A 14712-nucleotide genomic window follows, 5' to 3' on the forward strand; every position below is an offset into this window, starting at 1 on the left:
TTCAAATTTATCTCACAGAGGCCTTCTGTAAATTAAGAGATCGACCTGTATTAAACTCCCTACTCTACTTACTGTTTGTTTTCTACTGAATACCTACTCAATTTTACAGAAATGTTCTCCTAAAATGAGAATTGATATGATTAAAATTAATTATAATAAGGATCTAAATCAAGACTTTGATGAAGGAAAAAAGGAGATGAGGGGAAGAAATGTTATATCCAGGAGATACTAATAAGAAAGAATTAAGACTTAACACTTGCGAGTCACTATGTAGATGAAAATGACTTTGAGATTAAAAATTCTAAAGGCCTTATTGGATTTTGGAGATTTCTGACAACAATATAGAATTTGGAGGGAGGTAAAGATACAGGTATCATTACCATTTTAATCTTTGAGTTTCTACTATATATCCGATTGGTGAGTAGGTACCAAAGATATTCACCTGGGAATGATTAGTAAACATCACACAACTAAAATCATATTGGTTATGAGATTTGATTAAAGAAATAAAATTAAGCTTTAAACAAAAGCTGCCTGACTACCCAGTATCAGATAAGTGTGTCTTACCTTTTCTAAAGTAGGTCTTATGAAATTCTTCTGTAAAATATGACCCTAATTTGATGTTTTTATGCCATAGATTCTCATGTAAACCACAACGGAAACCCCAGAACTTCAAAACAGAACCCTTCCAATCCTCTTCAGCGTTTAATTCCAGGCCCTAACTTGGAGAATGAACCCAGAATTCAAGCAGAGATTCTAAAGCAGGCTGCCAAGGATAGAGCTGGTGATTTCCATAAATTGAAGCAAAGTAAGAATCAGTTGATGAATATTATGCTGAAAAGATTTCTTTAAATATAATGTTTGTTTTCAAGGCTTAATTAAGGTGTTCATTATTATAATCGCTAAGGAATTTCTAGTAAAGTTATATGCATAAAAAGAGAAAGTATGATGGGGATAAAATTGAAAAGAAAAGCAGGTTTTAAATAGAGATATTTTAAAGAAGACTTTAAAAAGCTTCTCTTATTCTCCAATGTTAAATAATAAATTTCAGGTGAGTTGATTTTTTAAAATGCTGTTAGTTCTTATGAATGTAAAAATTTTTTGAGAAGGGAGAAAAGATATATTTTGTTAGGCTAATAAATGAAAACTTTGATTAGTAGAGAAGGAAAGATACAGAGTTTTTGAAAAATGGATTCTGGAAAAACTACAGATCTAGGGACACTGCCATAGTGGAAGGCTCAGTGCTGTTTCCTTTCACACTGTTTCCTCCAATTACAATTTGCTTCATTTGGGTGTTAGGAGGGAAATGAAAGAAATTGAACGAATTCATAGTACTATGTAATAAAGTATGACTGCTTCATTGTTTCAGAGGTATTGATTTTGATAAATGGACAGTATCTGTTAATGTGCATAATCTCCATTTAGCAGATTTTCAGGAAGTAGAAGAAAAAATTCTGATAGAGAGAATTGGGGGCAAGACAGTGTCTCTTAGGTCAGCTCTTTTAAACTGTACTTTTCACTGCTTCTGCTTTTTAAGGCTTCTTCCCTTCAACTTCTGTACAGACAGAGTATCTAAAAGCTCCAGTTTGCTTTTGTTTGCTTTTTATGCCTTCTATGGCAACAACCGTTGAGAGCAATGTTTAGGCAGTTATATGTACACAGGTGGTTGTACAGTGAGAACTGCACAGCGTTAACATTTTAAAATCTATTCAAGATATTTTTATTGGTCTATGACAGTTATTCATATTTCTGCATCCATATGAATATATAGTTTGTGTATATTTAATTGACTTTCCTTCCTTGATATTTTTAAGCCTATTTGTGTATCTTGACTGAAGTATTATAGGAAAAATGTTTTTATTTACAAGAATATATCTAACATTTTAATTACAGGGAAAAAAATATTCCTTCATATCTTATTGGGGGATTGCCCTCAAAATTTTTATCTCAACAAAAAGAGGTTGATTATCTTAATTTGATTACTTAAGAGTTTCTTCTACTTATGGTTTATTCTATAAAAATTTTTTATTGTTGCCTTAGTTCTTTTTTTTTTTTTTTAATGATCTTTGGGTAAAGAATGTGATTGGAAAATGATTGCCAGGAAATTATTACTATATATTTATTTTTAAAGGAGCCTAATGAGTTTTAGAATCTTACTCCAAATTCTTTTCAATGTGTATGTATATATATATAGTTGAAACCAATGTAAGCAATATTTTGTGATTTACTTTGACATTATTTCTCATATACATTTTAACCTATTAAATAATTACATGTTTGTCATTTTTAAAAATACATATACACATACACACATAAAGACATATATATATTCCATTGTGTTTAGGCAATAACAATAGTTCATTTAGCTCTACTCTTTAACTGATTATTTATATTGTTTTGTATTTTCTCATGTTAGCCGTCATTACTATGAATAACTTGTTTTCAAATTTCCTGCTTCTCCTAATTTGGGTGTTCCTTTAAAAGTAATACCCTAACTGAATTTCTAGGTCTAAGTAATTGACTAACTTTATATCTCCCAGTACATATTGTCAGATTGTTCCTTAGAACAGTTTCACAGTGTAACTAGAGATGTTTAAATTTATTTATTTCCCTATGGCCCTGGCCACATTTGCTTTTTAACTCTTTTATAAGGCATTTAGAATCTAATGATTCCTTAAGAGTATTTTAATAAGCTTTTACTTTCTGGTGGCCTATTTTTATGAAGAGGAATTTTACTATAATTATATCTTGGTATATAATGTAATGTATGCAATCTATGCATCAATTTTGACCACTGAGCCTGATAACTTTAGAGATTGATCCTATATCTTTGTGTCAAATCTGTATAAATAATTCAGATGCCAACATTTTATAAATTACCTTTACCACAGTTTTCCTCTTCTATTGCCTTTTGTGATATGAGACTTTATTATGCAAAAGTTTTTTTAATTAAAAATAATTTTTAAATTATGGTAAAATACATATAAAATTCACCAAAGTGCACAGTTCAGTGGTGTTTAATACATTCATAATGTTGTGCAATTATTACAACTATCCCAGAACATTTTCATCACCCCAAAAGGAAACCCTGTACCCATTAAACAATCACTCCCCATTTTCTCCTACCTACAGTCCCTGGCAATGACTAATCTGCTCTCTGACTCTATGGATTCAACTATTCTGGATATTTCATATATATGGAATCATACAATATGTCACCTTTTGTGTTTGACTTCTTTTACTTTGCAACAAGATTCAGCCTTGTTTATTCCTTTTATGGCTGGATAAATAAATTTTGTTTATCTGTTCATCTGTAGACAGACAGTTGGATTGTTTCCACTTTGGGCTATTGTGAATAGTGCCGCTATGAACATTCATTCACAAGCTTTTGTTGAACACCTATTTCCAATTCTTCAAGTATATTCCGAGATGTAGAATTGCTGGGTCATATGGTAGTTGCATGTTTAGCTTTATAAGGACCTGCCAAACTGTTTTCCACAGCAGCCGCGCCATTTTACAATTCCATCAGCAATGCATGAAAGTTCCAGTTTCTCCACATCCTTGTCAATACAGTTTTTTCCATTGTTGTTGTTTTCACTGTTGCCATCCTAGGGGCTATAAAAGTGTGTCTCTTTGTGATTTTCATTTTCATTTCCCTAGTGACTAATGATATTGAGCATCTTTTTATGTACTTGTTGGTCATTTCTGTATCCTTCTTGGAGAAATGTCTATTCAAGTCCTTTGCTCATTTAAAATTGAGTTGTTCATCTTTGTTGTTAAGTTTTAAGTGTTATTTATACATTCTGAATACTGGACCCTCATCAGATATATGAATTAAAAATATTTTTGCCCATTCTGTGGGTTATCTTTTCACTCCCTTATAATGTCCTATGATGAACGAAGTTTTAATTTTGGAAGTCCAATTTATCTATTTTTCTTTTGTTGTTCATGTTTTTGGTGTAATATTTAAGAAACCTTTCCCAAATTGAAGGTCATGAAGATTTCTCTCTGTTTTTTTCTAAGACCTTTATAGTTATAGCTCTTTTTTTAAAATGAGGTATAACTGACATACAATATTATATTAGTTTCAGGTGTGCAACATAATGATTTGAGTGTATACACTGTGAAATGGTCAGCACAATAATAATTTTCTATATGTAGGGTTTTTAAAATCTGTTTTAAGTTAATATTTGTAAATGGTGCGAGGTAAGGATCCAACTGTATTCTATATAGAGGTACTCAGTTGCCACAACACTGTTTATTGAGGAAACCTTCTTTCCCCATTGAAGTCTTGGCATTCTTGTCAAAAATCAATTGACCTCAGATGTATAGATTTATTCTGGTCTCTCAGTTCTATTTCATTGAGACCAGATGCCAGAATCATGTTGTCTTGATTACTATAACTTTGTAGTAAACTTTGAAATTGGGAAGTATGAATTTTTTTTTAAGGTAATGTTGGCTATTTGGGATCTCTTACAATTCCATGTGAATTTTAGAATCTCCCTGTCTATTTCTACTAAAAAGACAGTTGGGATCTTGATAGGAATAGCATTGAATATATAGATTGCTTTGGGGGAGTATTGTTGTCTGAACAATATTAGGTCTTTCAATCCATGAAAACAGAATGTCTTTCCATTTATTTAGGGTATCTTTAATTTTTCTCAACAGTTTCTTATTGTTTTCAGTGTACAAGTCTTATGCCTGCTTGGTTAAACTTATTCCTAAGCATTTTATTCTTTTTGATCAAATTGTTACTGTAAATCAAATTGTTCTCTTAATTTTCTTTTCAGATTGTTAATTGCTAGTACATAGAATATGACTGATTTTTTTCCCCTTGGCTTTGGGGTTTTTTTTCAATGCAAATTTCTAAGCATATGCTAATATTTGATTTCATCTTAAAGATTTAAGTGGCATTTTATCTTCACTCTTTTAGAAATAATAGATACGCATCAGTGTTTTGTATATATTATAAAAATATACCTATGTATATTATATGTGTATATATATAAAAAGTCAATATTTTGAACATGGTTCAAAAATTTTATGTGTTGTTTTACATCAACTACAGTTTTTTTTTTCTTTTTACCCTTTGACCCCTCTTCACCCATTTCTCCCATGCCCCCACCCCCCACCTCTGGCAAGCACCAATCAATTCTCTATACCTATAACCTTGGTTTTTGTTTGTTTGTTTTACTTTTTTTTTTGATTCCACATATGGTTCTGACTTGGCAAAATGCCATCAAGATTCAACTATGTTGTTGCAAATGGCAAAATTTAATTCTTTTTATGGGTAAATAATATTCCATTGTGTATATGTATATATATATTTATATCTATCTATACACACACACACACATATATGTATATCTTTATATCTATCTGTATACACATTTGCATATACATATCACACTTCCTTTATCCATTCATCTACCAGTGGGCACTTAGGTTATTTCCAAATCTTGTTTATTGTAAATAATGCTGCAATGAGCATGGGGGTGCATGTATCTTTTCAAGTTAGTGTTTTCATTTTCTTCAGATAAATACCTAAAATGGAATTGCTAGATCATATGGTAATTTTATTTTTAATTTTTTTGAGGAACCTCCATATAGTTTTCCATAGTTGTTACATCAATTTACATTCCTACCAAGAGTGTACAAGGGTTCCTTTTTCTCTGCATTTCTCCAAATATGACTGATTTTTGTCTGATAATCTTGTGTCTTGTAACTTAGCTGAATTTAACACAACAAGTTCTTGACTCCTATTACAACCTTCATTTCTTTTGCAGAAAATCATCTGTTCTTTATCTGGGCATAAATATAATACTCAGTTTTCATTTGTTTTTACCACCAATGGATTATTTGACCTCTTTGGAATTTACAATGATACAAATTTACTTTTCTCTACCTTGACATTTGTCCCAAGATTATTATTTATTTTTCCTTTGTGATATTTACTTCTGATTTACTACATACACATTTACACACACATTAAATTATTTCACTATTTTTAATCTATCTCTAGAATATCCATTTTTTCAAATTCTCATCTTTACCCCTAGCATAAGGTAATGATTCTAATACCAATACCAATGTGTATGGGTTTTTCCCATGCCATCAAGCAATTCTCTAACACCAGCTGGGTATTCTGTAGTTTAACTCAATTCTGACATGGTTTACCTGGAGATAGTCTCAGATCTCACAGTTTAAGGGCTTAGTCCTATATGACTGTCCCCCTCCTCCACTTAAGATGCCAATTACAAGTCCAAGTTGTTGCCTGTGCTTCTGACTAACTGGCTGAAGATCTGAGGTTCCAAGAACTCTCCCTCCTTGGATGTGATTAATTTGCTAGAACTCAGAAACATTTGACTTACTAGATTACCAGCTTATTATAAAAAATATAACTCAGGAGCAGGCAGATGGAAGAGAAGCATGACGCAAAGTATGGAGAGACAGCATGGATCTTTCCATGCTTGCTACAAGCATGCCAGTCTCCCCAAATCTCCATAGGTTTCTATGGAGGCTTCATTACATTGGCATGATTGATTAAATTCTTGGTCATTGGTGACTGATTTAACCTCCGGCTCATCTCCCCTCCTTGGAGGTCAGGGAGGTGGGAGTCAAAGTTCCAAACCTCTAATTATATGGTTGATTGTCCTAGAAACCAGCCCCTAACCTTGAGTGCATTCTAAAAGTAACCTCATTAATAGAACCAAAGACACCTTTATGGCTCTCATTACTTAGGAAATTCCAAGAGTTCTGGATCTCTCTGCCAGAAAGAGGAAGACCAAATATATTTTTCTTATTATAAATCACTATATTGTTGTTGAACCCAAGTTTGTTTGCCCAACACACACATCAGAGTTTAGAGCAGACAAAGGTTTATTGCAAGGGCCAAGCAAGGAGAATGGGCAGCTTGTGCTCAAAAAGCCTGAACTCTCCACTCATTTTCAAGAGAATTTTTATAGGCAAAATTGGGGGGAAGGGCTGCAGGGTGTGTGACCTTCCTCTGATTGGTTGGAGGTGAGATAACAGGGTGGTGTTCCAGGAATTTCACTCATCAGCCTTCTGGTTCCAACCAGTCTGGGCTCCACACTAGTATTCAGCCTGAAGTTACCATCGCCCACCTGGGTGGAGACCTTAGTTCCTGTAGAAGAACTCAGCGATTTGTATCAGATTGTTATGTATATCCCTTGAAGAGGAACCAGGACCCTGCTTCATCACCGCACCATTGTTTCCTGACTGCCTTTCCTTTTTTCCTGCATTCCCTCACTCTCCTAATTAGTACCTGTTTGAATTTGCCCTTTGGAACTCAAAGAAGATCTAGGAGGCTGAAAGCCTTTTTCTTACAAATAAGAAATGGAGAAAATGATTATAAATCATTTAAAAATGTTAAAAAAAAAAAAAGAAAGAAAGAAAGAGATGGAGGACACAGAAAGACTTTTCTACCCAGGAGGGCCCCACAGGGTCCTGCTTAGTATCACATATGGGTTTGAAAACTACGCTTTATAATAATCTGAACCTACCTTAAAAGTTTTTTAAAAACTAATTTTTTTCTCTGTTCTTCCAGAAGAATTTCATTATTAGTTTATCAAGTTCTATACCTAGTTCTCAAGTATAGTTTTGACTTACAATTTTTTTTAACCTTGTAGTTTTCTTCTTTGATTTTATCCTTTTCAAAATTAAATTTGCCTTTAAAATTTCTATATAATAGAAGAATTATTTGAAATAAACTTTTAAGGAATCATTAGAGATCATCTAATACCCTGTTAACTCACTACTCTGGACTAGCAACATTCATGTCACATGTGACTATTACAAAGCTTTCAGGCCTTATTTATATTTACATTAAAATTTCTGACTCTACTCTTACGTGATTCCTTCATGCTACAGACATGAAAAGTTAGATCCAAAGAGTATAATTTACTTTAGGTAAATATTATCTTCAGGTTCACGGCTTTTACACTGTATCACACTATCTCCTCTATTCTTCTGAAGTTATAGAAATTTCTCTAATGTTTCCTTTTCCTGTTCTATTTCTGGCAAATTCCTAATCATACTTTAAAGCTGTGCTCTGCTGGCACCTATTTGAGAAAGTCCTTCTTCATATCCCTACAGCCTTGACCAAGTCAGTCACTCCCTTCTCACACTACAGTTGACTCTTGAACAACATGGGTTAAAACTGCACGGGTCCACTTATATGTGGATTTTTTTCAGTAGTAAATACTGCAGTACTACACAGTCTGCAGTTGGTTGAATCCAAGAATGCAGAATTGGATATATGGTGGCCTGACTCTAAATTAAATGCAGATTTTTGACTGTGGAGGATTGGTGCCCCTAATCCCCATGTTGTTCAAGGGTCAACTGAAATTCAGTCCACTGAACAGACTTTCATTAGTGTATATGCCACATCATTCTGTAATTAACTGTTGAAGGGGAGGAAACAGTTTTCCTTGACCTTTTTAGGATCTCTTGCTAAGTTGAAAATTGAGTTGAAAAAGATTGACAGGAGAAAAGCATACAAATTCATCTAATATAAATTTTACATGACACAGGGCCCTTCATAAGGAAATGAAGACCCAAATAAATGATTAAACCTGAGTGTTTTTATAATGGGTCTGATGAAAAGTAGAAAGATGTAGAAAGCCATGGTTGGACAAAGGGTATGCAGTAAGTGTAGGAAACTGGGGGATACTTATCAAGAATTATTTGTTTGGATTCTTCTTGATGTTCTGTGTTGGGTATGAGGAGGTTCCTTTACTGCAGTTATAGGGAGGGAACCTCTCACATGACGGTTTTATGACGTGCTTCAGGGGAAGGTCAGAGAGTCCTTCATGCACATGCCATTTCTAAAATTCCTTCAGCTTGAAATATTTAACATGCCAAGGTTTTTTGAGTTGCGTGTCCTGAAACCTGTCATTCCCCTGTCTGAAACTTCCCCAGGAAGTTTCACAGTCCAGAAACTGAGTTATTAGATTGTTCCATAACCCACTGAACTAGTCTCAGTCCTGAGTGTTTCAGGAGAAACATAAGACAAAGGTAAATGGTTGGTGCAAACTATAGACTCAGTTTTTTTGTCGAGAAGGCAGTCAATCAAGATTTTCTAGGTGTTGGACTTGAAGCATCTTCAGATAGAATGAGGACAGGCATTGGCAGTATGACAGATTTTCCTTGAAAATCTAGAAATGTCATCAGGTGATCAGTTGAACTTTTTCCAAGTGGCCTACACAGCAGCAGGCACAAAGTTTATCCATACATGAACTGTTGTGGTGATTTCTCTGACATTTATATCAAACTGTCCATCTTCAGCTTGCAAGGCCTTGGGAAAAGGATAATTTTAAGTGTTGGTGATTAAAATTAATAGGGTGGGAGAAAAATTGAAAATTTTTATTGTTGAGTTGCAGCCAGATATCAGAGGAAACTAGAAGGATTCAGGATCCGGTCTGGTTTACAGGTAGATAACACAATCTTAAAGACAATAAATAGGACTAGTATTTAATAGCCACAAGGGTGTGCTTTCATATTCTGTTGCACATCATTTTTCTTTCTATAATCACCCCCATTTCTATCAAAGATAATCAAAATAAGACTAATTAGTTTTCAAAATAAGTCCAGTCTCATTAAACTTGGCCTATTTATTGATATAAGTGCAGCAACAATAGTGATTGACCATATTTCCAGTGTTCTTTGCTGGAACTTTTCATAAGGAATCTAGATTGGACCTTTAATAGCCTATTTAGACTAGGAAGCCAAACCGAGGACTCGCCTGCAGTGCCGATAGACAATGTGAATTCCTATCTTCTTGAGATTCCCAAGATATTCTGAAGTTCCTGGGCCTGCCAGGAAGTGACCTTCCTTATTTACCTCTAAGGCTGGGAACTCTGTATGCCAGGTATAAGCACATTTTTTCCAGTGGGGAAGGGGGTGCTTTCTAAGTATTGGCTCCTTAAAGTAAACCTTAGTTTTGTAAAGCTGTCTGGTCATATCTGATTTTATGCATCATTCTCAAATAAAACATTCTAATCAGAACTTTGGTAATATAACCAAAGTTTCCAAAAGTGTTCTATTACAAGGACAGCAGATTCTTACTGAACTTCTCCAAATAACTATATTGCCATGAAAATAAGATTATTCACTAACAGTTTCTGAATGCCAGAGGGACCTGGTAGGGCTAAAAAGTAGTTGTTTCATCTTTATTTACGAACATATACTTTACCAGTTTGCTGTGTTATACATAGCTTATGAGAAAAGAGGATAAAGTTTCCTGAAATCCGGAAAACAAAAAATTAAAGAACCAGCAATGTTGGGTAGTGTGTCCTGTCCTATAGCTTGTTTATACATATGTCATTGTTAGAGTGGTAACTCCATGAAGGCAAGAACTGTATCTTATTCTTTTTTATATTCCAAGCCTCACATGTACATAGTAAGCATTTGTTAAATTTGTGGGGTTCATGTTTTGATAGCTAGTCACATGATCAAAATGAGTATTTGGTCATAAATTATATTAATATATGAGAATTTCCCTACTTTTAATTTCTTTATTCTAAAATTCTTAATCCTGAAACTGGTATAGTATCTCTCTCTTATAAATTATAGTTTACATATTGTTTCTTTCATTTTTCGAAAACCAACCACTAATTTTGCCACTTTTCCATTTTCAGTCTGCCTTAACCTTATTCTTTGCTACTTGTGACTTGTCACTTTATTCCCTTTTTTAAGTTTTTTGGTAGATGCTTAATTCTTCACACCTCTCTTTCTTACTAATATATTCACTGAAACAAACTTTGATTGAATTCCTGCTAGGCAAAACAGTATGCATTTATAACCACAAGTTTTCCTCTCTTGTTTGGTTGTGTGGATTAAGTTTTTATATACTAAATTTTCATTTCTATTACCTTTTAAAAATAGTTTTCCATTTTATTGTGACTTTATTCTTCATGAAGAAACATTAAGGACATTTTTTTTTCTCTGTGGTTTTAATTATTAACTACATTTTCCCATCTGTAGTCAAAATAAGTGAAAGAGAACTTTTGGAATAGCAGATGAGGGATAAGTCTGTTTGTTCATTAGGGAGATTAAGACCTATGGGAATAACTGGGCTTTAGTTGAATTTGAAGAATGATCTTGCGTTAGGCTAGATGTGTAGGTTTTGTTTCCAAAACTTCGTTAAATAGCAAAAATAATTCCTTGCAGAGACTGAAAACTGATGACCCTTGACCATATCCACGCAGCATATGAGTTTTGTTTGGTCCATGCAGTGATTTAGTATAAAGAAAATTGAAGAAGGATAGTAACAATAGCTACCCCCTCCCTCCAAAAAAGGAACTCAAATAGATCAAAGCTATTGGTAAATTTAATTAGTTAGTTATTGACTTAGAAAACCATTTTTGTTTTAAGACAGCAAAAACAATAGCGAATAATAATAAAAGATAGAGACAGTTTTCAAGGATAAAGTAAAAAGGTCCATGTCCTGTTCAAAAAGAGGACAGAAATACTGAATACTTTGAAATTTGTGTAAAGTATGAGGGTTTAAAACTTAAGAGTAATCACTAAAAGACTAGAAATACAGTGTACCGATTCCTTCCAACAGTGGGTAGAGGAAACATAGGAGATATTGAAAGAAAGGAAGAAGAAAATCCAAAAAGAAGAATTTAAACAGTAAAATCAAAGAAATAAGGTCAAATACTTCAAAAACCAGGATAAATATAAACAGATGATAAAAGGATACACAGATAGAATCTAGCTATGTAGTATTTACAACTAAATCTTAAACACATATATATAGAAAATGTGAAAATAAAAGGACTACAAAAGGTATTTCCCACTTTTGGGTATATACCCAAAAGAGTTGGAAACAGAGATTCAAACAGATATTTGTACATCTGTATTCATAGCAGCATTATTCACAATAGCCAAAAGATGGAAGCAACCCAAGAATTCAGCAAATGAATGGATAAACAAAATATGGTGTATCCGTACAGTGGAATATTAGTCAGCTTTAAAAAGGAAGGAAATTCTGACATGCACTACAATATAAATGAACCTTAAATATATAATGACAAGTGAAATAAGCCAGTCACAAAAGGACAAATACTGTTGTAATTCCACTTACATGAGGTACCTGGGGAAGTAAAATTCATAGAAACAGAAAGTAAAATGGTGGTTGCCAGAGGCTGGGTTGGGGAAGGGGTTATTGTTTAATGAATACAGAGTTTCAGTTTGGGAAGATGAAAGAAGTTCTGGACGTGAGATGGTGGTGGTGTTTGCACAATGCTGTTAATATACTTAATGCCAATGAACTGTACACTTAAATATAGTTAAGATGATAAATTGTATGTAATGTATATTTTACCACACTGAAAGAAAAAAAGATATTCCTTGGTGAAATATAATCAAGAGAAAACTGATGTAAAGTAATAAATGACAATATAGACTTTAAGGGAAAAAGAATACTCCATAATAACAAGAGGAACAACTGCTAAAAAGAGGGACCCATCATCTAAATACATAGCCAGGAAACAGAAAGACAAGAAACTGATGCAATTTCAAGGAGTGATTGACAACTACATAATTAATGTGACAGATTTTAATATACTTCTATCAAAACTTATAAATCACCAAGGCTTTAGAAAGTTTGAAACAAAAACTATCAAGATTATTTAAATATATATAAATGTATTCAGTACCCACCACTTAATGAGGAGAAAAACATTTTTCAAGTACTCATAGAAACAGTTGCAGAAATTGGCTAGATACTCAATCATAGGGAGTCATAATAAATTTCAAGCAAATTATGTCATGAATAGTATTTTGGGGAGGTAATTAGGACCCTCCCCCAACCATGAATAGTATTTTAAAGCCCCTGTATTATAACCTTTAAAGAGTTAATCCTCAATAACTCTTTTTTGGGGGGAAATTTATAATGGGCATTTCAAAATTTACAGACCTAAACAATATAAGTACCACAAGTATTAAAATGTGAGGGTTACATCTGAAGTACATTTAAATTTATGGCAGCAAAAGCATTAAGAAAAAAAAAACCTAAAAATTAAATGAGTTGAATTCAACGCAAAAACAGAAGTAGTTATAGCAGTAGTGGTGATAATAGGCGTATGTCTACTATAATAATGATCATGGTACTAATAATAACTAACACTGGAGTGGTTAGTGTTGCTGTTCTAAAGTGTTTGTATATACAAACTCATAATAAACACATCTGTAGATATTATCATTACCATTTTATAAACTGGAAACAGACACAAAATTTCATAACACTTTCAAGATTACTTAGCTAGTGGATAGTTGAGTTCGGGTTAGAACTCAAAAAAATCTGGCTCAGAGAAAGAGGGAGAAAAAGAATAACAGGAAACGTGAAGAATGTAGAAGGGGGAGGGTACAGCTCAAGTGGTAGATTGCATGCTTAGAATGTACAGGGTCCTGGGTTCATTCCCCAGTACTACCTCTAAAAACAAACAAACAAACAAACATAATTACCTCCCACACACACCCCTAAAAAACAAAAAATAAATAAATAAAAATAAAGACAAGAGCAGATAAATGAAATAGAAAATTAAAAAATAATCAGCAAAAAAAACCACACCTAAGGTAAACATGCCTCTAGTAATACTAATGAAGAAAAATAGAACAGATAAATAATATCCTAAACCTGGACAGTAAATTTTAAAACATATCAAACATATAGTTTTTTGGAAAATTAATTATAAAAATTGACTCTAGATTTGAAAACCTGAATAAACCAATAACCATTAAATAAGTTGACTAGGTAAACAAAAGTCTCACCACACCCCAAAAGAGATGCTGCTATAAGTAAAAAGAGAGTTTAACTAGATTACTACATTCAGGATCACTATATGAAATTGATAATGAAATCAACAAAACCAAAAATTGGTTATTTGAAAAGGGTACTGAAAATAAGACCCGTAGAACAGATCAAGACAGAAAAAGATGGTACAAATTAATACTATCAAGAATGAAAAAGAGAGCATCAGTATATATCCTATAAATAACAATATTAGAGGATAGTTAATGAGGTATTATGAACTAATGTGAAAACATTTGAAAATTTAGAGGAAATGGACAAGATCCTAGAAAAACAGCTCTTTACAAAATTGACACACGAAGATATGGATAATTTGAATAGTTCCATGTCTATTTAAGATATTGAATCTGCAATTTAAAACCTTCCCTTAATGAAATTTTCATGCCCAGATTGTTTCACTGGTGAATTCTTCCAAAGGAAGAAATCCAACCAATCTAACATGAACTCTTTTCAGAGAATTTAAAAGGTGGACACTCTACCCAAGATATTTTATGACTTTATCCATAAATTGGATAGCAAAACTAAGGATATTAAAAGAAAAGAAAATTATAGGACAGGCCCTCTTGTTTAAATAGATATAAAAAATCTTGAATAAAATGTTAGTAAATCAAATCCAAAGCTAGAAAAAATTATACGCATAATGACCATGTTGGATTTATACTCAAAATGCAAAGTTATTTTAATATTTAAAAAGCAGTTTGTATAATTTACCACATTTACCAAATATGTAAGAAAAATCCAATAGTCATCTCAACAGATGCAAAGAAAGCATTTGAAGAAATTCAACATGTATTCATTAAGAACAACAAATTCTAAGCAAACTAGGATTAGAAGGTAATTTCCTTGTCATTTTAAGTGAAGTTAGCTAGAAAGAG

General features: G+C 32.9%; 1 protein-coding gene across 2 annotated transcripts in view; it reads left to right on the plus strand.

Moving 5' to 3' along the window:
• GOLM2 (golgi membrane protein 2) overlaps positions 1–14712 on the plus strand; it is a 92967-nt gene that overhangs the window by 61110 nt on the left and 17145 nt on the right. For both annotated transcript variants that reach the window (XM_074366030.1, XM_074366031.1), the window contains exon 8: positions 638–808. In XM_074366030.1, coding sequence (XP_074222131.1) covers positions 638–808 — 171 coding nt within the window. The remainder of the gene's footprint in view (positions 1–637; positions 809–14712) is intronic.

Source organism: Camelus bactrianus, chromosome 6, assembly GCF_048773025.1.
Source record: "Camelus bactrianus isolate YW-2024 breed Bactrian camel chromosome 6, ASM4877302v1, whole genome shotgun sequence".
Lineage (NCBI taxonomy): Eukaryota > Metazoa > Chordata > Mammalia > Artiodactyla > Camelidae > Camelus > Camelus bactrianus.